Raw genomic sequence first — 21,856 nt, 5'->3', positions numbered from 1 at the left:
TTCTGAAAATACTGTGTTGTGTATCATTTTAAACATCCCTAGCTGTGCATCATTATAATGCACCCTGCCCTGAATAATGCATGCCTCCAACTTTAATTACTTTTTAAATTATTTTTAGTTTGTTTCAAAGCCTCAAGCAACTGCTGTTGCTTAGATGATTAGAAAATTGCTTCCAGTTGCAGAGATGTCTTTCCTGCTGTTTCTCCTGGCAGTGATTGCGGACCGGCCGCCCCCTGTCATCCGGCAGGGTCCTGTGAATCAGACTGTAGCTGTGGATGGCACTCTGGTACTGAACTGTGTGGCCACAGGCACTTTAATGCCCACCATCCTCTGGAAAAAGGATGGCATCCTCATCTCCACCCAAGACTCTCGCATCAAGCAGCTGGAGACAGGAGCACTGCAGATCAGATATGCCAAGGTAGCCTGAACTGGCAAATGGGTTTTCTTGCTTTGTTTCATTTTGTGCTTTCACCTCCAGGCATTTTTGATGTAGTAAACCCTATGTTTAGAATTAATGAAAGGTTACATAAATGTACTAAAATACTTGATACTTCATATTTTCAGATAGTACATTCTTTATGCTTAACACCTGCCTAGGGCACATTATTTTCATAATGAAAAATGCTCTAAAAAGGTATTAATTAAGGGAATTATTTGGTACTTAAAACATAAAGGGGAATATATTTTAGTAAGACAAATCATTACATTATTTGGGCTTTAGCACTAATAGATTAAAATTATCTAGTTAATTCAAATTTTTGTAAAGAAAACCTTTGTTTAGCATATTCAGTAATAGAATCATGTACATAGCTTTTTCATAAAAGCTTTTAGTGTTTAAACATGCTCACTCATCAGTGTAACATAGCTTAAAATAGTTAACCTGACAAATGCCTGACTTCCTCAGGGACTTATAGTACCTGGCCAGTATTTCTGCTGGTCATGCATTGCACACTTTAAAATGTTCTAAGATGTGAAGTTGTAGCATACTAGATATTCTCTATCTTTTCTGTGGTTTGAAATGAAGTAATTTTTGTTTTATTTTGTTTTAGATTAGGCTGAATACATAACTTTACCATATTCCCTAGAGCTGCCCTGCTGCCAGTTACAAGTTAGACTGGCTTAGAGCTTGAAACTCTGATTTGTGATCACTTCCGTTTGGTTCATCTGCTGAGGCTGGGACCTGAGGAGGAGAGCATTTCTTTTTTGGGGAAAAATAAAAGAAACACTTTTGAAATGTGATTAAGTCACATATGGACAAATAATCCAACACAGAGAACTGGATGAGGATAACATATGGAGATTCTTTTTTGAGTCGGCTGTAGAGTGAAATTTATACTAACACAGGGAGCCTCATATGTACCCTGTGCAATATTTAAGCTTTGCTTTAAGGATGACTTGTTTTCCAGTGCTCCAATCCTGGTAAATCCCCGGGCATTATTTATGTAGAAGGTTGACAGTTACATTGGGTCTTGTCATCTGAGTTCCTTCTCAATTTAGTTGTTAGGACCTCTGAAGAGTAAGGAATAAATGCTACAGGAAATGGCCTTCAGTTTGCTCATTGCAGAATAGTTAACATTAAATTACAATCTGCATTTCTGATTCTTTTGTGACTGCTCAGAAATAAACACCCATTTTTTGCATTGTCAAAATAGTAACTTCTAATGGAAGGAGAGTTTCTGCTGCAAAGTTTTTGCAGGCTAATACCTTTATCCATATTCATGGGGGAACGTGGAGAGCTGTAATTGCTTTTCTAGCCCACTGAGTGCCTGATTGTTTCAAATATTTATTCTTCTCCTCTCCCATTCAGCTGGGTGACACCGGCCGCTACACCTGCATTGCCTCAACCCCGAGTGGCGAAGCCACGTGGAGCGCGTTCATAGAGGTCCAAGGTAACTCCATCAGGAGAAAATACATGAAGGAGAAGCAGAAATTGAAATGTAGAAGTTATCTGACTCTGTCATAAATTGCCAGTGCAGATGTGAGCAGCATTTAGCTTACAGCTGCTTCCTGTCCATACTCAGCGTTTCTCTCTCCTTTTGTCAGAGTTTGGCGTCCCAGTGCAGCCACCAAGACCCACTGACCCAAACTTGATTCCTAGTGCTCCATCAAAGCCTGAGGTTACAGATGTCAGCAGAAACACAGTAACATTGTCATGGCAACCAAATTTGAATTCAGGTGCAACACCAACCTCTTACATAATTGAGGCCTTCAGGTGTGTGAGTCTCGTGTGATGTTGCTGTCTCTACGTTTATGTGTAATGTGTTGCTAAAGAACCACATGCTAACCTGCTGTTGTGTGTTTTATCCTTAGCCATGCATCAGGGAGCAGCTGGCAAACTGTAGCTGAAAATGTGAAAACTGAGAGTTTTGCAGTTAAAGGGCTAAAACCTAATGCAATTTATCTCTTCCTTGTGAGAGCAGCTAATGCATATGGGCTGAGCGACCCAAGCCAAATATCTGATCCAGTGAAAACTCAAGGTAAGTTTCTGATACTGAACATTTTGGGTGTCCACAGCAGCTATCACAAGTTGCTTAAGGAATACCAGATGCAGGAATAATGGTAGCTTTGGACTGTCTACCTATCATGGCCATAATATATACTACAGTAAAATACAGTGCTTAAACTTGCATTTCTCTGTAACACAGACTCTGACAGCATGTTGCATTGCCTAAGGGAACCCTAGTATCTCCTATCCAAAGGTAGTTACAACTTGCAGAATAGCTCTTGCTAGCAACCAAAGTAATCCTTGTGTTTTTGAGTTCCCATACAAATCCTCAAATTCCATGGAAATTTTATTACTATGTCCAGTGAATCAAATAAGGCTCAAGACTGAGACAGGGAAAGAAACAGCATGTAATCTAAGTTGCTTTCTGCTGCAATAGGAAAGAGAAAAGTTGAAAATTTGAAGGAATTTGGCATCACGAACCAGTAAAGAGGTTTTGGCAGTATGTTACAAGTGTTTCCATAGTACAACTGTTGGAAGTAAAATAGGGTAGAAAGCTGTGCTTACAGATAGCCAAGTGGAAGAAAAGTCTGGGTAGAAGTGAATGAAGGAGTCACCCACTGACTCCAGCTGTGACTGAAGTCCAGCTATGGACTGAGTCCAGCTATGTAAAATTAAAACTATCTTTGTATTCACTGTAGCCTGTAAATAACACCTAGGATGATGTACAGGGAATAATGCATTGCAGCTCTGAAGCCTGCATTTTTCCAGCAGAAAAGCTTAGATTCTTAAGAAGGAGAAAAATAGACACACTCTTTTTCAAAGAAAAAGTGATAAAGATTGTCTTTTTTTTTGTTTGTTTGTTTTTCTGATCTTCCTACTTACTGGAGAAATTGACCCACTGGCTTATTAAGAGTGTCTGTGTTGCATGTTTGTTTCTTTGTTTGTGTAAGTAAGTACATGTTAGTTTTTGAAAGGAAGTTCTCTAAAGGAAACAAAGGGTTTTTCTTTGGTGACTTCTCATGTTTTCTGTAGTTGGTCTGAAAGCCAGGCTTTCTCATGTCCCCTGGGGGGTGACCAGTTTCACATTGCTGCCTTTTGGTATTATGCATTTCTCCTGATGGCTGACAATTTCAGTGGATATGTATGGACAGCAGAGTCACAGCCCCATGGAAAATCAGGATTGCACAGGTTCCCAAGTCTGTTACCAGGAAGAGATTTAATAACCTTTTAGTGATTCCTGATTTCTGGGAATAGAGCTGCACGAGCCTGTTTTTCATGTAGTGTAGTTTCATTTCTGGAGATGAGAAGTATTGTGTCTGTCCAAAACTAACTGATTACTGACCTGATTCTGAGAAACAGCAAATGTTCTGTTCACTCAGCTGAATGGTTTATAATGACATGGAAAAGCTTCACTGTTCTCTGGGTACTTAGTAGAGCTGAAAACCCAAGAGCTGCACAATGCCTCAGTGAAAATAGCAACTAACATATAAAATTTTCTCCAATTTTAAGAAACGTGTCAAAAGTGTTGGGTGGCAAGTCCTTTAGACCAGTTCTGCTCTTCTTCCAATATCATTTCATTTTTGTTTAAGTTGTGGTCTAGCTAAGAAAGTTCAGAAATTTCCAGTTGGCTTTTGTCATGAGGGTGGTATAGTCTGGTCCTAACTGCTTGTTCATTCCACAAACCGAGATGAAGGTAGGTTACTGTCTTCAGTGCCTTCATCCCTTCAGCACTGCCTGCCTAGTACCTTCATCTTCACACTTTACAGACATTAACAACCTCATTCCTGGGTGTTTTCACTGACAGTCCCTGTCTTGGAAGCTTGGAGCCAAAACAAGAGAGCACACAAATCATTTTATAGCACAGATGTGCAAATGGCTCAGCCTGTGAAGAGTTTGATCCATATTGTGGATGACTCATCTCTTCTGACTAGCAAAGCTAGAACTAATTATCCCACTGGCTTTCCTGTTACATTCTGAGCAGGGTGATATTTAGGCAATGCTCCCAAACAGAAGCTTTTATCTTTATGCTTTCGAACTTTGGGAGGATGGAAATAGTGTGATAATGGACTGTTTGCAGAACATACTACATGTTATAGTCACTGGATATAGCAGTGACTCAGTGGAGGATTTTTTGGTTTTGTTCTTTTGTAATTACCAATGTTGCTTGCTAAGAATCCAGATTTGTCACTCACTGACTACACATTACCTTCAGTAGTAATGACTGCAAGTACTTTTCATGAACTTCCAGTCATAGAATTTTAGCCATAGTCAGCATTGTATTTGTTTAAAATAAGGTGATCAAGGAGTGAGATGTGAACCTAGAACAGAAACTGTTACTCTGCTTTCCATAGTACATTTTGGATACCCTCTTAGTGATTACCCTGTAAATTTTACACATCTGACAGTCATTCCATTTCAGTTAAATGTGCTTTCCAAGGGCTCAGTATGCAAAAAATATGTGGTTTTGTCATACTATTGCGTGTTTTGAGAGGAATTTGTCCCTTCATACATATGAATAATCCTTCCAGCTATAGGATAGACCAAATATCAGACGATCCAGACAGCTCTCAACTGGGCTCTGCCTCCTGTTTACAGAAGCCTCTTGCCATTAGAGAAGCTGCAGCCATATGACTAATTTGTCTTTTCTCTGCTTGTTAACATTATTTTGTAGTAACACCAAGTAAGTTTGTCATGAATTTATCTAAAGATACAGCTTCTGCTTTTGCTGCTCTTTATAGGTTTCCTTTTCTGTTGGAATTGGCAGTGGGCAATAGAATGTTTTCCCAGCAGGAAAGAATAAAGAGTTGCTGCTGTAGGCATTTACCAAAGCAGTCCTTGAGTGTGGTGTGTCTTTTTGTGCAGCATTACCCTCACATTTCTGTCAAAGGAAGTGCAGTGTCTTGAGTCGGTACTAACTAAACGTTTGTGATTTGCTCAAGAAAATGCTTCATGTAGTTTTTTCTGACATGATTAGGAAGTACTTAGGTTCAACTTCAATAGTGATAGCATCATAAACTTTCTGACATACTCGTTTGTATTTGCATGTACTTATTTCAACAATCATGTGTACTTGTGAGAATGGAATCTTAAATTATTGCAGATGTTCCACCAACAAGTCAAGGTGTGGATCACAAGCAGGTCCAGAGAGAGCTGGGTGACGTGGTGCTACACCTGCACAACCCTACCATCCTTTCTTCCTCCTCAATCGAAGTTCATTGGACTGTGAGTACAAACCTGTGCCCTCCTGGTGGTTACATGTCCTGCTGAGATGTCCTACTTCCACTGCAGTAGGGTCACACTTTAAGAAGCTGAGTAGTTTGGTATGCTTGGAAATATTTTTTCCCCAGGAAAAGTGCTACTTGTGCTCTGCTTTTTCATTAAATTTCACTGAGTACACCTGGTGCAGGGAGAAGAGGTAAAAAAGACAATGTCATATTGATGTTGCTCTGGCAGCAGGAAAGAAGAAGGTTGGGCACGTGGAGGTCATAGCAGAGGAACTGAGAGAGTGAGGAATGTAACTCAACGATCAGTTTGAAAATGGAATGCAGAAGTAAGGAAAAGTTGGGGATATAATTATACCATGTACAGTAATAAAACCATAAGGAGTGAGTTTTGAGGTCTTTGTGGGAATTCCATCTGAGTATTCCAATATATTGCCGGGGTAGCGTGGGACAGCACAGGCTGTAGCTCCTGCCATGCCATGGCAGAATATTTTGAACAGGAACAAAAGGCATTTTGACTTTGTAGAAGAGCTGTAGTCCAAAGGAGTCCTGACCTACACCCAGAGCTCCTCGATGCTGCAGTAATGTCTGCTGTGTTGCACAGTAATTACACTCTCACCTGCAGTATGGCCACCTGCAGCAGGCAATCTCCTGTTTTAAACTTATGCATCTTTGAGGTTCCTAGCAAATTTTGTTTGACCTTTACTTACAGAACAACCTTTTCCAGACAGGCAGCTTTTGTCAGTCTCTTGGGTGGCCTGTGGCTTCTCTGCAATTTCAAAAATAAGCATTACCTCAGTTTCAGCTAACACATGCATTCTTTATGTGATTATTAAAAATGAAATGTGTTACTCTTTGGGTTAAAATTGCCAGCACACAGTTTTATTATATATCATTGTATGAGATTTTTGAAAACAGGAAAATCTGATGCACTTTAAAAATTTTATTGTGCTTGTTATTAGACTTCCTTATTCATCAGAAATTGAAACCAGCAGTTAAAAAGATAGTGAGTGCTCCACAAAAGATCAGTTGTATAAGGTAGCTTTCTGTTTCAGCTATAGTCAGACATATTGCCCTTGACTCAGATCTCTTTCTCCATACATTTAGTATAAAATTGCCTTAGTTTGAAAAGCACTCAGGACCACTGAGCATCAGCTTGATTTGCTTTTCCAAGTCTCATCCATGTAACCATACTGAGTTTTATGTTCCCTCTTGCATCCTGGCCCTTTCCTTCTAGCAAAGGGCCTCCCACTGGCTAGGTGGACATGGGGGAAGTCTTTGGAGAGATCTGCCCTCTGACAGAGCCCAGCCACAGCCACAGTGCCAGCTGGCCGCCCGCTCAATTTGCTTTCTCCAAAAAGGAGCAGGCAGGAAGTGGTGCTTATTTCACGGGTTTTAGGAAGTTTCCACACCTTGGGAGAGTTGACGGGCTCACTCTTTGATCTCCACATTCATCACCCTGAGCTGTGGCACTGTAGATCTCCCTTTCCCCATGTGTCCAGCCCTGCTCTGCAGATTGAATTGGGCAGCAGTCTGACCTGTGCTGAGCTCTTTTCCTCCATGGATGCAGAGACTGTTCATTTCATGGAACTGGGGGATATTATACAACTTCATTATCCCCCTTTAATGCCTGCCTAAATCCAGGGAAACCAGCGCAGTTCTACCAGCATCAAAGGGATTAATGCACTTGTGAGTCAGGCCTGTAATTTGCTGTAATGCAAGGAGCCTTTATCTGCTTTGTCAGTGATGTTTGCTTTGAGTAGCGTGAGGGATAGTCCAGGGGCCGTGCACGGTGTCATGGGCATCTCCCCTGGTTCCTGCCTGTTTATGGAAGTGTTCTGTGTTCTGCTCTCTTGCCAGGTGGACCAGCAATCCCAGTATATTCAAGGATATAAAATTCTGTACCGGCCTACACCAGCATCTTATGGAGAATCAGAGTGGTTGATCTTTGAAGTGAGGACTCCCACCAAAAACAGTGTTATCATTCCGGAGCTGAAGAAAGGCGTAAACTACGAAATCAAGGCCCGCCCTTTCTTTAATGAGTTTCAGGGAGCAGATAGTGAAGTGAAATTTGCAAAGACCCTGGAAGAAGGCAAGTAGGAGCTAGACTGTCTCCATCTTTCCTTTTTGAAGTAGCAGCCTGGCCGGCTTTCCTCTGATATGTTCATTATTTGATCTTGTTTGAAGTGCATGCTGTTTGAGAGCAGCAATCTGTGGCAGAGGAGACCGATCATTATGTGAATTGTTTGGTGACACAGAAGTAAATATTCTGAGCCAGGCATGAGAGACAGAGAGAGAGGGATGTGCAAAAATCCCCTCCAACACACAATGAGAAATGCGCTTTTTTATCTTCCCTGCTGTGTGCGCACTCCTCCCCGCTGAGTTCATGGGCTGGTCACAAGTGACTTCTGTCAGATTCAAGCACTTGCTAATCACTATCTTGAGTAGATAGCAGACACCACAGAAATCATCAAAGCAGTGTAGCTGGGGGAATGAAAACCACGGTTTTTAGAAGGCTTTTATATGTGGATCAATCAGTGAGACAAAATGGAAAGATGAATGAGGGCAACGGATAGAGTGGACTAAATTATGTATTTCCATCTCATACATGTGCTAAAAAGACAAGGTTCATAAAGCTCTTCTTTTTGTTGCTGCACAGGCATGATAAGTATGCAAGGTGGCCAGTTGCCTCTGAATAGGGATTTTGGTGCTTCTGCTAGGATGTGCAACCTTTCCCTTGCTATCTTCCTCCCCCACTTGAAATGCTGTGTAGCTCCAGTTTATTGCTGCACATGGTTCAAAAGGTATGCATAGCTGCATTCATACTGTGTCAGCTAAGCATCCACTTTTTAGAAGGATTATTTCAAATTCAAAACTTAAATTATTATTATTATAAATATGTTAATACTAACACATTATGTCGAGATTTTAGTAAGTTTTGTATTACTCATTATTTTTCACACACTAGAGGAACTGAGATTTAGACTGGGGACTATATAAGATTTATTCTTCAAAACTGTTGATCCTGGGTGAGCTGATTTGAGACCAGTGAGGAGCTCAATGCCCAGAACTGTGACATGCAGGTAATGGATACCTGAGAGTACAATTTCGAGTGTTACTTTTCCTGTCCCGGACAGCAAAACTACAGCAGAACTCAGAGCCTGGTTGTTGGGTCATACATTTTACTTCTATATCACTTCATCTTGTGGACACAAACTGCCCTCAGTGATGGGTGGGGCAGAAAATATTGCATTTGTAGAGCCCAGAAAGCATCTTCCACTTGAACAAATTCACTTGTGGGTGTGACAGACGTAACCATTCAATTCTTCTTTCTGAACAAACAGCTCCCAGCGCTCCACCTCAGAGTGTTTCAGTGACTAAGAACGATGGGAACGGGACAGCAATCGTGGTCACCTGGCAGCCACCCCCTGAGGACAACCAGAACGGGATGGTTCAGGAATATAAGGTACTGCTGGCACGGCTGGGTCCCCTGGCAGAGGGAACGTGGCCAGGTTGTGAGGGAAGGGCTGTTCGTGAGTGCTTGGCTCCATCTTCTGGTTACTCAGAGAAAATGGGAGAGAAAGTCACAGCTTTGAATCAAACTCCATCTTTTTAGTGATTCTGCCTAGGTGGTGTCAGGCAATTAAAACAGCCTCCATAAATCAAAGCAAAGGGTCAACACTTAATTAAAACAGCTCCTGCCTTGCCTCCATTATGACTTGGGAAGAGCACACACAAGGAGGAGAGGGAATCATACCTGTTTGAGAACCACTTTGTGACTCTAAGACACTGGCCAAGGTAGTAAATATAAACAGGCTTAATGAGTTGAAAAGCTCAGAGATAATAATTAACAGTGTTAAGATCTGAGTAAATTATGCATAACTGGGTAGTTAAAACAAATGAAAACTTTCAAGGAAAGAATGTGCTTCTATGATAATAAATCTATTCCTGCATAGAAATTTTTTCTTTTCTTCCAAAGACAGTTCTCATTATGTTATTTAATTTTAGACAAATTGAAAGCACATTAAAAATATTTATTGTTTGTCATTCATTTATGAACACATACTGTATTTGCATTTCAAATTTTTTGGTGATAATTTACATAGCAAAGTAAATGAAGTTTATTTTTCCTAAGCAAGCTAGTGATGTTTTAAATGTAGATATCAAGTAAGCTTTGTAACCATGGAAGAGCAGGAGCTTTGGTTTTAGTCCCCTTCAAATGCACATTATTGAGAAAATCTTTTAAATGAGAATGTCTTGGCTATTTTTTAGGTTTAAACACAGTGCTATAAACCTATATTCCTAGCCATCAAAATTCATTCTGATTTTTTTTTCTTCTAGTAAAAATGGGAAAGGGAAGAGATTTATAAGCTTCATGGTCAATTTAGAATAATAAAACCCTTTTCAGAACCTGGTCAACTGGTAAAATAAAATCTGTTTATGACCTAGTTTCATATATATAATACAATGTAATTGGAAAAAATACTTGTGAAGTTATTTTATTTAAAGTCAGACCTTGAGAATTATTTAAAACAAGAAACTGCATCAGAAGCATATTAAGGTTGCAATGAAACAATGATAAAAATCGGTAAATTCACATTTCTGAGTGGATATTATCCATACCCCACCTCCCAAATCCCAGGATTTTGAGGTGACAGGTTCCCAGGTGCTGGAGCAAGCACACTGTAGTGCTTATTTAGCAGTAGATGGCACAGTGGCACATTTTGCATCTGTATTTGTTGCATTGATGCCATTGTTTTCCTTTGTGCTTTTCACCATGGACAGAAAAACAACATAAAAAAATATCTGTGAAAATATATATGCCATTCCTACTGAAGGTGCTATACGTAATTACTGGTTTTGTCAAAAAAACTACTGAAATGCAGAACTGATGATTTTAGATTAAGAACTAATAACAAGAAAAAAATTCAAATAGAAGACTTGTGAAATTTTCTCTTTTCCCCTTTTGTTTTTCTATCTTCTCTTTTCTCTCAGAAAATTAAAAAAAAAAAGTATGCATATGTGGGGCAGTTCATTATTTTCTCAGCAGCTCAGATCAAAGGCAAGAGTGTACCTACTTTAATTAAAGGATAAAATAAATAGGAAGAAGGATACTATCTTAATTGAAGAATTGTCAGCAGCATACACAAAACCCCAGAAATTCAAATTCACAGCATAAGTAATTTTTTCCTTCCCTAACACAAAGTTATAAATTCTCTTGTTCTACTAATTCTCTCTTCCCGTACATGTCTGTTATAATGTGAATTCATTCTTCTTTTATAACATTCTAAAGGTTTATTTTCACTTGCCTATTTATGTATACAGTCAAATGTAGGGTGGCAAGTACTGAGCAACTTAATGTTTGACCTGACATTCTTGTTTCATGCACTTCTCCATGTATTTGAGCGCCTAAAAACAGAAGCTTTTTTTTCTGAATTAGTAGTTCATGATTACAAGTTCATAATGAAATAAATGTTTCATTGTTTGCACATGCACCATTTTACAAGGTAGCAGGAATAATTCCTGTGAAATTGACTTAAGTCCAAATGTAGATTTGAATCTTTTGTTCCTCACTTAATTGAGTTCTTATTTATATAAGAGCATTTTTGTGCCCATCCTTTAGGATTCAAGAGCAGTATTAGTAATAGTGTTACCCCTAGCACTGATTGAAACAGTCTCTATGTAGTGTCAGAACACAAAAAAGAGATTCCCTTCATGTGCTCTGACCTGCTCTGCAGCAGCACTTACACATATCCTGTGCTGGGATTCAATTTCAAAGGAACTTAAAATGCATTTCACATCCTCACAGTGTCCCACTAGCCTTGTTGCAGTCCGTGGCATCCAGAGGAGGAAAAAGGGTCTTTATAATGTCCTGAAGGTGAGATAAAATTTCCAGTGTCCAGGCAGAAAGAGCTGTACAGAAGGGGCTGTAGCAATTGTTCTACATGTGAAAGTCTATCCCCCTCACCTGGCAGTCTCCACAGCAGCAGAATTGCACCAGGGATTTAAAGCAGCTATCTGGGTACTAAATCTTTTTGGAGCTCCATATGTTGAAAGCAGAATCTTCCCTCCCATGTACAATCGGCCCAGGCTCTGATATGCTGCTGTTCTCAGCCAAGTTTGCTTCTTTACAGATAAAGTATTGAATTTAACTAATTTAACTTTCTGAATAGATGTTCTTTGTAGAGCAAAACATTTGTGGAAAAGGCACAAAAAGGAAATAGGCACAGCTTCATGACTTTTTTTAGCAGATGTAGATTAGCTACTACTTCACCTTGAATAGCAGTTGGGAGTTCAGCCATCCTCCTAAAAGCATTTGCCACATCAGTGGTTCAGGCCTAAAGAGATAAAGATATCTCATCATTTTGTTTCTCCTTGCCATTTAATGTCACTGATGTAATATATGAAGCTGTGATTTGAAGTCACTAGAACTGTATCTTGGTCTCAACCAAAAAGTGAGATCTGATATCATGCCGTTGTCTCAATTAGACAACAGCATATCACTCAATATTTGCCCCTTGCTGCCATCTAAAAAAAAAAGAAAAAAAAAGGAAAACCAAAACCATTTGGATTCCAGCATGACATCAGTTCCCTTAAGATGTCATGTGATGAAAGACTTGCTTGTGCATTTGAGTGACACATAATTCCTGAAGAAGAGAATTGCAAATTCATTTAACTGAACGCTCTTACTTTGTTGTTTATGTGAACAGTTCTTGGCTGTGGGGCTTCCCTCATTTCTTCTGTGCTTGTAGTTTAATTAGCACTTGTTGAACTCTAAATGAATGGTGATAAACTCATCAAATAATGGTATGGTAAAAGCAGCAACCCCTTGACGAGAGGAGGAAATGATGCATTTGATTCTATGATATTAGAAGGATATTATCTTATCTATCTTATCTTATCTTATCTTATCTTATCTTATCTTATCTTATCTTATCTTATCTTATCTTATCTTATCTTATCTTATCTTATCTTATCTTATCTTATCTTATCTTTATTATATTATATTATGTTATGTTATAATATATTACAATATATTACATTATATTATTCTATACTATATTACACTACACCTAAACTGAACCTGCACAAGCACTCAACTCCACTGAACAAAATTTTGTGACTGTTTTCTCACCACCTGTCTGCACATGCTCTTGGCCCTGACCGGTCAAGGAAACAAAACCCCATCACTTTGGGTAAGCAATCTCCATATTGCATTCTGCTTTGGCACAATACAGGAGCAGCAAATGAGATAAGAATTGTTTCTTCTTTCTCTGAGGTTCCTCACTGCGATTCTCAGAAAATATCTTTGGGAAGTTGTGCCTTGCTTTTCTCTGTGAAGAGAAATGCAGCCACATAATGGTGGTAGTTGGAGCAGCTCATTGGAGCAAGAAGTGTCTTTTCAGTATTCATGGGGGGGCAAGGACAGCAATCCACAACTGCAGATGTTAGAACAGTGAAAAAGTGTAAATTTCTTCACCCAGAAGAGAAGAATGTGTCAACTTCCCTTCTTCTTCCCCTTCAGAGCTGAATTTTGAGCACTTACCTTGCCTTTGCTTGCCTGCAGGTTTGGTGCCTTGGCAATGAGAGCCGATACCACATCAACAAGACCGTGGATGGCGCCACCTTCTCCGTGGTCATCCCCTCCCTCGTGCCCGGCATCCGATACAGCGTGGAAGTGGCTGCCAGCACTGGGGCAGGACCTGGGGTGAAAAGCGATCCCCAGTTTATCCAGCTAGGTGAGCTTCCTGGTAATCCTGCCTCTTGGTGTGGGTGATTTCTGTTTGTTTGCTTTCGTCTTTTATGGCACCAGAAATACTTCGGAGACAAGTGAAATAGATAGTGTTACTTGATCTCAGGAATAGCAGGGTTTGGCATTTCTGGTTTTTAAACTTGCCTTAGAACTGCATTCTAAAGGTGGGATTAAAACAACACAGGGGTGTTTTTAAATCTCCCAGTTCAACAGTGCTTTTTAGTTGTTGACTTTTCAAAGTGAATTTTCACCCTTGAAAACTTGTAGGGGAGTATGAATCACCACGTGTTGATCCACCTTAGGGATGTAATTTGTCTTGACCACATTTTATCATTATTGAAGCAAAAAAACAAGCATCCTAAAATTAGGCACAATAAATATCAACTATGTGTGAAAGCTAGTAAATAACCTGAGTACAGGGAAAAAGATGTACACAAATAATTTACTAAAATTTGACCTTCTAAACTCATTTACACCAAACACCGCTGTCATAAATGTTGACCAGGGACATTGCTCCTGGATGCTTCTGGGAAAAATGCATCTTTGCTATTGGTTAGCTGAGGATTATTTAAAGTAACTTTAAGTATAGTCATATGCTGCTTTATGGTATGCCTGGAGCAAAATACCTTATCATTACAGTGTATAATTATGAAAGCAAGCTCAGCATGTTGCTTTGGACTTTATGTCCTCTCTGTCTCTGTATCATTAGTAGATCTACCTTCTTATTTCACTTGTTGTATTTAAAAATCTATAATTAAGAGCATGTGAAAACAAGACAGAGCAACTAATATGGAAAATTACTTGTACATTTCCTTAGGTATTAAAAGAAAGGCCATCTTTAGCTTACTTAAATTAGACAGATATATGGTTCCCAATTACATTGATGGAGATTTTACAATAAAATTGCACACAGCTTGTATGGTCTTCCATTAGTATGGAGTTATTGCAGGAAAGCCATGTAGTTATTTGTTGGATTGTTCCTCACTACAGCCAGCTAACATTCACAGCTTTCTACAGCCAGTCAAAATCAAGCTTATTCTATATGGCTTAGGTTTTGAAACTTCTGCATTAGTGAGGTTTATGAGGATAACCTCAAAGCTTCAGAGCCAAGGACTCCATAACCACTTCTTTTTTCCCCCTTTTGTCTGATGATAAGCAAATTATAAATGAACATGAATTTTATAATGGAACTTAATCGCTTTGAGGTTTGTGAAGTGGAAAAAGAAACAAATCAGACTGTCAGGGTAAGGTTTTTGCCCACTTCTGGGTTCCTGGCCTTTATTGTTACTATGTTAGAAAACAGGAAGAGATCCCACACTTTGAAAGGTGTTCAGGCGTGCAAGTCTGGTAGAATGCACATATTTCCCCATGGTTGGAGTTTGCTTTCACTGCTTGCCTCTAATTAAGTGGCATGGCCAAATCCAGGTGTATTTTAGTAAATCCCATAATTTGGTTGTTACATGGCAAAGATGTGGAGACAGGAGTCTTGTGGAGATCCATGCAACAAGAAACAGAACGATGAAATATCTAGATGGTGCCACAACCCTTTCAGCAACTGCAGGAGGCTGCTGAAAATTAGTGCTTAAATTTAAGTGTTAGCACTCTTTGGTAGCACAGAGCAACCTAAATCATCCAGGTAGGAGAATGGCTGCAGATTATTCAACTCTGCCCTGTGATGCAAGTTCTTCTCCAGCCCCCTCAAGGAATTGGATTCCTAGTTCTTAGAAGTGCTCCCAGCGCGGGGGTGGAGCAGAGTTTTTTGGGTAGATTTCTGAAGAAAGAAAATTAATTTGTTGATGTCATCAGTTGGCACTTTTCACCAGCAATAAATTACATTGTTACAGAGAAAGGGAAGCGAGGCCAGGGAGGGGGGAGGAAAGAGGACTAAGATGCTCTTTGTAGAAGGTTTGAAACAGTCCTGACATGCTGTATGTATGTGCTCTAAGAACTGTGTGACAGCTTCGAGTTACTATATTTCTGACCCTGCTCCCAACTATTCCTTTCCTGATGCCTGAATTAGTGCAATCCTTCATTAAAAAAAAAAAATAAATAAATAGGAATTCCATGTGTGAAAACAGAATATACTGTGTGATTCTGAGGTTCACTTTTTAAATAAGAACTTCTCATTAAAATCCAATGTCTGTCTCCTTATAATGTGTTTTTCACACAAAAATATGAGAGTGGGCCATGGCTGGGTCTCCTCTTTGAGCCTGTGTGGGATGCTCCCAGGTCTATGACACTGGGACATGCCTGGGCAGTGCCTCAGTGGGGTGTGTGACAAGAGGAAGTGTCACCTTTCCAGGGCAGCCTTCCAGAAGGAGAGGGGAGGACAGGAGGAGTTGGATTCCCCAGGAGCTGAGGCGTGCAGTGCAGTCCCACGCATCAGCTGAGCTGTGATAAATGACCTTGTGCACACACTTAACCTGTTACAAAGACAGGTACAAATTGTAATCTCCAAGCTCTTTCATTTTCCACGTCCCTGCTGACATGAAGCAGGTCACTGAGCTGTGGTACCCCAGACTTCCCGTGCCACCAGGGACAAGCCAACGAAATAACTTGCTTGTTATTCATAAAATCGAGAGATCCAATGAAAAATTATATGTCTCCTTAAAACACCTTGCATGAAGCTTCTGAATTTGCATCTTGGCTTTTGCATGAGCTTTTAGTGCTTTCTGTGGAATTCCAAGGACTGAAAAAAATGTTTGTTTATTTGTTTGTTTGTTTGTTTTAAAAGAAAATATGTTTTACATAAAGAAAGACTGCAGAAGTTTTAGTGTTAAGCAAAAAAAATTCACGAGACCTAGCCACAGCTCACTATATTATGCCTGTAACAATGTGGGGTGGAGAAACAAAATCGCAGAATTTCAATAGAACCTTTTATTTCCTTGTCACAACATGTAACTTAAAGGCATTGTTTACAAAAATGCTCTGTGCAGAAAGATGAGAATTAGCAAAAAATGTTTTGCTGATCTGTAGCCTAGCTTTTGTAGAGTGATGGGATACTGCCTGTGGTAGCTTGGCAGCATTACCTATGCTTGTTGACAGGTAAGTAGTAACATTGGAACATGTGATGTATTTGTTTCTGGTACCAGCTCTGAGAAGCCCCACAACTGCAGTTAATGTTACTCCTAAACACATAATTTGTGTGAATATATGGTATGCAGTTATTTATTAAGAGATGTCTGCACAATTACTATAAATATTGAGTGTATTATTCAAACAGAGGATGTCTCGAGTGTACAAAACACAAGAAAGTCTCATTGAATCTTTGTTATTCTAACTGCTGCATTTAGGAGATGTGATTTGTGAACTAGCTAGCATGCCTTCAGGTTATTATTCTGTCAGCCCTAAAGGTACTTTGAGTGTGATAGTTGTGAGGGGTTTTTCGTTGATATTTTTTGTTTGTGGTCTGCAAACAACTTAAGAAAGTAATCTTTATTTATACCCTTCACAGCAAACCCTTTCAAATCAGGTTGGTGCTGTCACCTCAGGCTGTATGTTATAAGACTGAAGTGCACAATTGATATTTTCTCAGTTTGGGAAACATACATCTAGAAAGGAGACAAAATAGCATCTTCTTACCTTGGTAATGTTTCACCAAATAGTTTTCATATTGCATCATGAACATACATTTGAGATAACACTCAAACAATATGTTACAGGTTTCAGGTGTTTTGCAAGTTTGTATTTGCTAGAATTGACAATGTCAACACCATTTATATATTCCTACTCAGTGTTTGTACATTTTGTATACTGAATGAGACATACATATGGAAAAGTACCATTCCATTGGTTATACTTGCACAAGGCAAAGTTAAGGTACTTTCACAACTTTGAACCTGGAATTTCCTGTCTTTTTTGAATCTTTGGCATTATAGTAATAAATGGATATTAATCTTTTATTTATCATTTAGCAACTTAAATGTTAGTTTTCACATTATTATTATTTATATGAATATTTAACACTAGAGGATTAGAGGTTCCAGTTCTTCTCTATGTAAATTCTAATTAGTTTCCATTGAAGTTTGAAGCTTGGAACTTCAAGACATTCAAATCAAACAGCTTATGAGCAATAGCCACAGCAACATTATCTGTGATTAAAAAGCAAGCTCTTATCTTGGGGTAGAAGAAGGGATGAGTCACTGTGATAATATGCTGGTTTCAGGGAGCTGTGGGATCAGCCTGCTCCAACAACTCAGAGGCATTTCCAAGTCCATTAAATGCTGGGGCTTCTGCTCTGGCAGTGGGATGCACTTTGCCATAGAATGTTTATGTTCCCTTATTGTTTTGGCACAACTCCCTGAAGAGTGCAAGCAGGAACAGGAATGTTCATTATGAACCACTGATATATCAGTCAAAGTTCCAGAAATTTCCTTGGATTAAGAAAAACTAGGTTTTTTTTTTAAGTGCAAGAGTTATTTCCAAGACTGATCATTCAGGATCTCACTGGGCTATTAGGGAGAGGGAAGATGCCCTTCTCAAAGACTTCCAAGATAATGTTCCTGTAAGTGTTTAGTGGTGAGGAGGTCACTAAACTTCATTCTCTTTATATTTAGCTAATTTTGAATTACAAGAGGAGTAGGATGTAGTCAAGTGTGACCTCTGGAAAGCCCTTCCATCTCCTCTTATGCTGTTTATTTGACTGTATGTGAACATAGATGCATTTTTCTTTTTCCCATATGCATAGGTATATACCAGCTTATGTAGTGGCTCTAACAGCCCACCCATATTCAATGTGCCAGAGTCCTAATTTCTTAAAAGAAAGTTCATTATTATGCTGTTCTTACACTTGCAAGTAAAATAATAGCATGAAATTAATCTTAATTTAAAATTAGGATAATAAACAGTCAAAGATTCTACCAGATTTTATAATATTCAGACACATGTTGACTGAGCAATGCAGACTGTGTATAAAAGTGCTGTGTTTCTGTATGACTGAATTGTTGACATGTTTAGAAAACATTCTTATTTGGTTTTTGAGCTTGTGATTATTTTTTTCTCCTGGATTTATTGTTTTAAAATATCTATTTTAAGAATGAGACAAAAGAATATTTATCACTCTTATTTATTCAGGACCAGAGGCTCTCCATAAATGTTTTATTCTATTCCATTAAGTTGTATAAGGGACTGTAGCTGTTTAAAACCACAGAAATTACTCATTTTGAAAAGGAGACTGACGATACAAGTTTTCATATCTTAATATGGCCTCAGCTGCAGAGAGACAAAAGATGAGATGACAGCTTTAATTCATTGGTCACAGTGTACTTTATACATTTAAGCCCATCTGGCCACTTGTGTGGAACTTCACTTGGCTGTCTCCATAAAATCTGAAGCAACCCATCTTAACCTTGCACAAATAGGTGTGAAATCCATAAACCCAGCAGACACAAAGAGTGTATTAGTAAGAAAAAAATGAGTCTGCCTGGTGAACTTTTAGGATAGGCAGTGCACTTAGTATCATGGAAGATAAAGGGAGCTGAAAAATGAAATAAAATTTCCAATAAGGTAGCAGTCAAGGATGGGGGTGATTTCTGAGAAGAATTGATATTTGACTTCAAGGTCGCAGAAACTGGAATCTGGAATCCTTCACTGGGAGAAGCTGTTACTAATTTAACCTTTTCCTTTCAAAAAGGTATCCTTTTCCAGAGGAAATAATTTGTTGTGATTCCATCTCTTGTTTGTATTGCAGTTTCTTATATTTTATGTAGGCTTATTTTGGCATAATGCAAGTTGTCATCATAAAAAAATTCCATTCACTGCTCAGTTCATAGGGAAAAGATACTGGTTTTAAGCAAATAGATTTTTATTTCTTATGTAGTTCATATTAATAGAATTAATAACAGCGCCTTTCTCCTTAAAGCACTAATCTCTCATTCTGAATTTGATGTCCCTACCAATAGTATAAAGCACCTATCTCTTGCATTTATACAGGAGTAAAAGTGGGTATTTCAAAGACCAAGCTGTGGAATGTGTAAAGCAATATCCGCTCTGAGTAAAGGCTTTGAATTCTTGCCCATGCCCTGTGCAGTAATGAAATTTCCAGTGAGCACTCACTGTGGAGGTAAAGCATCAGGAAGGCAGAATTTTGGCTTTGAGTTGCTTCACTTCAGTCAGAAAGCTTGGTCACTAACTGAGTCTTCTTACTGCTGTTCCCAGAAGGTTCCTGCAAAAGTTCAGTAAGAAACAGCAGAAAAGACCAATTCTGAAAGGTGCTGTCTCTATGAAAAAAATAATTAACAGTCTGTGGAAAAATGCATGTTCTTTATTTTGATGTGGGATATTTAAGGCTAAAGTGGTTTTAAAAGCACTGCTTGTTCATTACTAATGAAACTCCTTGGCTTTTTTTTTAGCAATTCATAAATCATCTTTTAGTTATCCTTTAGCTTTTTCATCCATATTTACGGGGGCAGGATTGGTTATTTTGTAGTTTTACTTTTCTACGTCATTTAAATATTCAATCTTTTTTTAGTTGAGGTCAAAGTGAGAGACTGCAAGCAGTACATTAGACTGTGTAATACGAGAGATAGGTAATCTGTCAAGAACTGCTAGATTAAAATATCTTCCTCAATACCAGCCTTATGTGAATGCAGTTTAAATTTGTAACTGTTTGTCAGTTCTGGGAGTGGAAGTTTGGGGAGCTGACTTGTACCCATTCACATTGCTACTCATGTCTCATACTAGAGCTTTTTCTCACTTGGTGTGTTTTTTGCTGATTTTCTGAATAATTTTCTGAAGCTGATGTTTCTTTTTTAAAATGAAAGAAAAATTAAAAAAATAGCAGTCCACAGGTTTGTAATTTAGGAGCCTTTTTACTTGTATAGCTGGTAGCCTGATTTTAGCAGCGTTTGTGAGCAAACGAAAGTCAGTGATACTGGAGGTACCTGTCTTGTACAGAAAACATACCACTTTTGTCTAGACCTGTAAAAGTGAGATTTTCAAGAGCAATCTTAAGGATTTTACCTTGGGAAACTGGACTGCAATTATGTCAGCTCTTTTCATGCTGTCTTTTACAGCTGTTCATTCAAATTAATTGGCTGTTACGGGTGTCTCTGTTTCAGATTCTCATGGAAACCCCGTGTCTTCAGAAGATCAAGTCAGTTTAGCCCAGCAGATTTCTGATGTAGTAAAGCAGCCTGCCTTTATTGCTGGAATTGGTGCAGCCTGTTGGATTATCCTGATGGTCTTCAGCATCTGGTTGTATCGCCACAGGAAGAAGAGGAATGGACTCACGAGTACCTACGCTGGTATCAGAAAAGGTGCCCTATTACCTGTTTTAGTCTGAAATAGGATAGCAAACAGGCTGCTGAATGCCTGTTTGCTGCCTATTTAGTTTGTCATCAGTCTCTTCTTGTTCTCAGGCTCAAAAAAGGAATTATCAGCTTGCTTCAGTACTTTCATGAAGTGTGGGTCAGGAGCCAGTGCAGAGAACAGCAATATTTACATAATGTGCTAAGTCTGGCTTTAGAGCATAAGTCTTGAGCTGAATACCAGGAGTAGCTTTCTATAAAGATACTCCTACAAATGAGAAAGTTAAAGATGGGTTTAAGGCAGGAGCTTCCAGGGTGCCCTTGCTAAGAGGAGCCATCTGCAGTGGATGGCAGCTCCATGTCCCCTCATCCAGTGCTTTGCCTGCTGCTGGGAGTGCTAACAGTGGTGTCCATTGCAGTAACACTTTGGGTGTGGGTACTTGAATTTCTCCTGTTCTGGGGGAAGTGTGGCTGTTTGCAAAAGCACAATGGTCAGTCTGCTTTCCAAGACTCTTTTCATAAATGCTGTTGTGAGACCCTTGGCTGGGACTGAGTTCTGGGGCTATCCCATCCTGCATCTGTGTTTAGTTAGAATGGCAGCAGTGGGGCTAACTTAAAGCACTTCTTATTTCCATGTTATTTCGTGTTATTGATACCTCTTATATATCTCATTGTCAGCGGTAAAGCAGTGCTTTTCAGTATACTCTTTGACAAACAAAACTAAAATCTCTACCTGGAAGATCTTCTGGAATAAAAACTTGACTCCTCCAGATCAAATAATTTCCAGGTTAAGCCTGGACATTAAAGCTGAATTCAATGAGCTACAGTTCATTACATCTCAAAGGAATACCTCATAGGTAACTGTAGAGTGAGAACTATAAATTTTGGAATGAATCAGAAAATGGGAGATCCTGCTTTTGAAGAACTAGAAGGGTTATATTTGACATTTAGCAAACAGAAGACAGGCCAAGGTTTAAAAGATAGACAAATCTTTGTATATGAAAGGTGTCATGAGATTACATTCTTCAGTCCCCAAGAATGAATGTGTTATGGGCAAGACAGGCAAATCCAACACAAATGGTTTCAAACAGCAGCAATACGCTGCTGTGTAAAAGAAGCAGTGCTAAAAATAGCAAATGAGTGAGTGGAAACATGGAAATATGTCTGGAGTGTTGCAGAGCTGAGATGT

General features: G+C 39.0%; 1 protein-coding gene across 5 annotated transcripts in view; it reads left to right on the top strand.

Annotated features, from left to right (window-relative positions):
* The window catches only part of ROBO1 (roundabout guidance receptor 1), a 688,715-nt gene that overhangs the window by 630,023 nt on the left and 36,836 nt on the right, over positions 1-21,856 (top strand). For all 5 annotated transcript variants that reach the window (XM_030954600.1, XM_030954625.1, XM_030954591.1 and 2 more), the window contains 9 exons: positions 213-418; positions 1,808-1,889; positions 2,044-2,212; positions 2,311-2,477; positions 5,547-5,668; positions 7,528-7,759; positions 9,012-9,133; positions 13,235-13,406; positions 20,479-20,676. In XM_030954600.1, coding sequence (XP_030810460.1) covers positions 213-418; positions 1,808-1,889; positions 2,044-2,212; positions 2,311-2,477; positions 5,547-5,668; positions 7,528-7,759; positions 9,012-9,133; positions 13,235-13,406; positions 20,479-20,676 — 1,470 coding nt within the window. The remainder of the gene's footprint in view (positions 1-212; positions 419-1,807; positions 1,890-2,043; positions 2,213-2,310; positions 2,478-5,546; positions 5,669-7,527; positions 7,760-9,011; positions 9,134-13,234; positions 13,407-20,478; positions 20,677-21,856) is intronic.

The sequence above is a fragment of the Camarhynchus parvulus genome, chromosome 1, assembly GCF_901933205.1.
Source record: "Camarhynchus parvulus chromosome 1, STF_HiC, whole genome shotgun sequence".
Lineage (NCBI taxonomy): Eukaryota > Metazoa > Chordata > Aves > Passeriformes > Thraupidae > Camarhynchus > Camarhynchus parvulus.
Note: the sequence above shows the minus strand (reverse complement) of the source record. Positions and strands in the feature narration are given on the sequence as shown.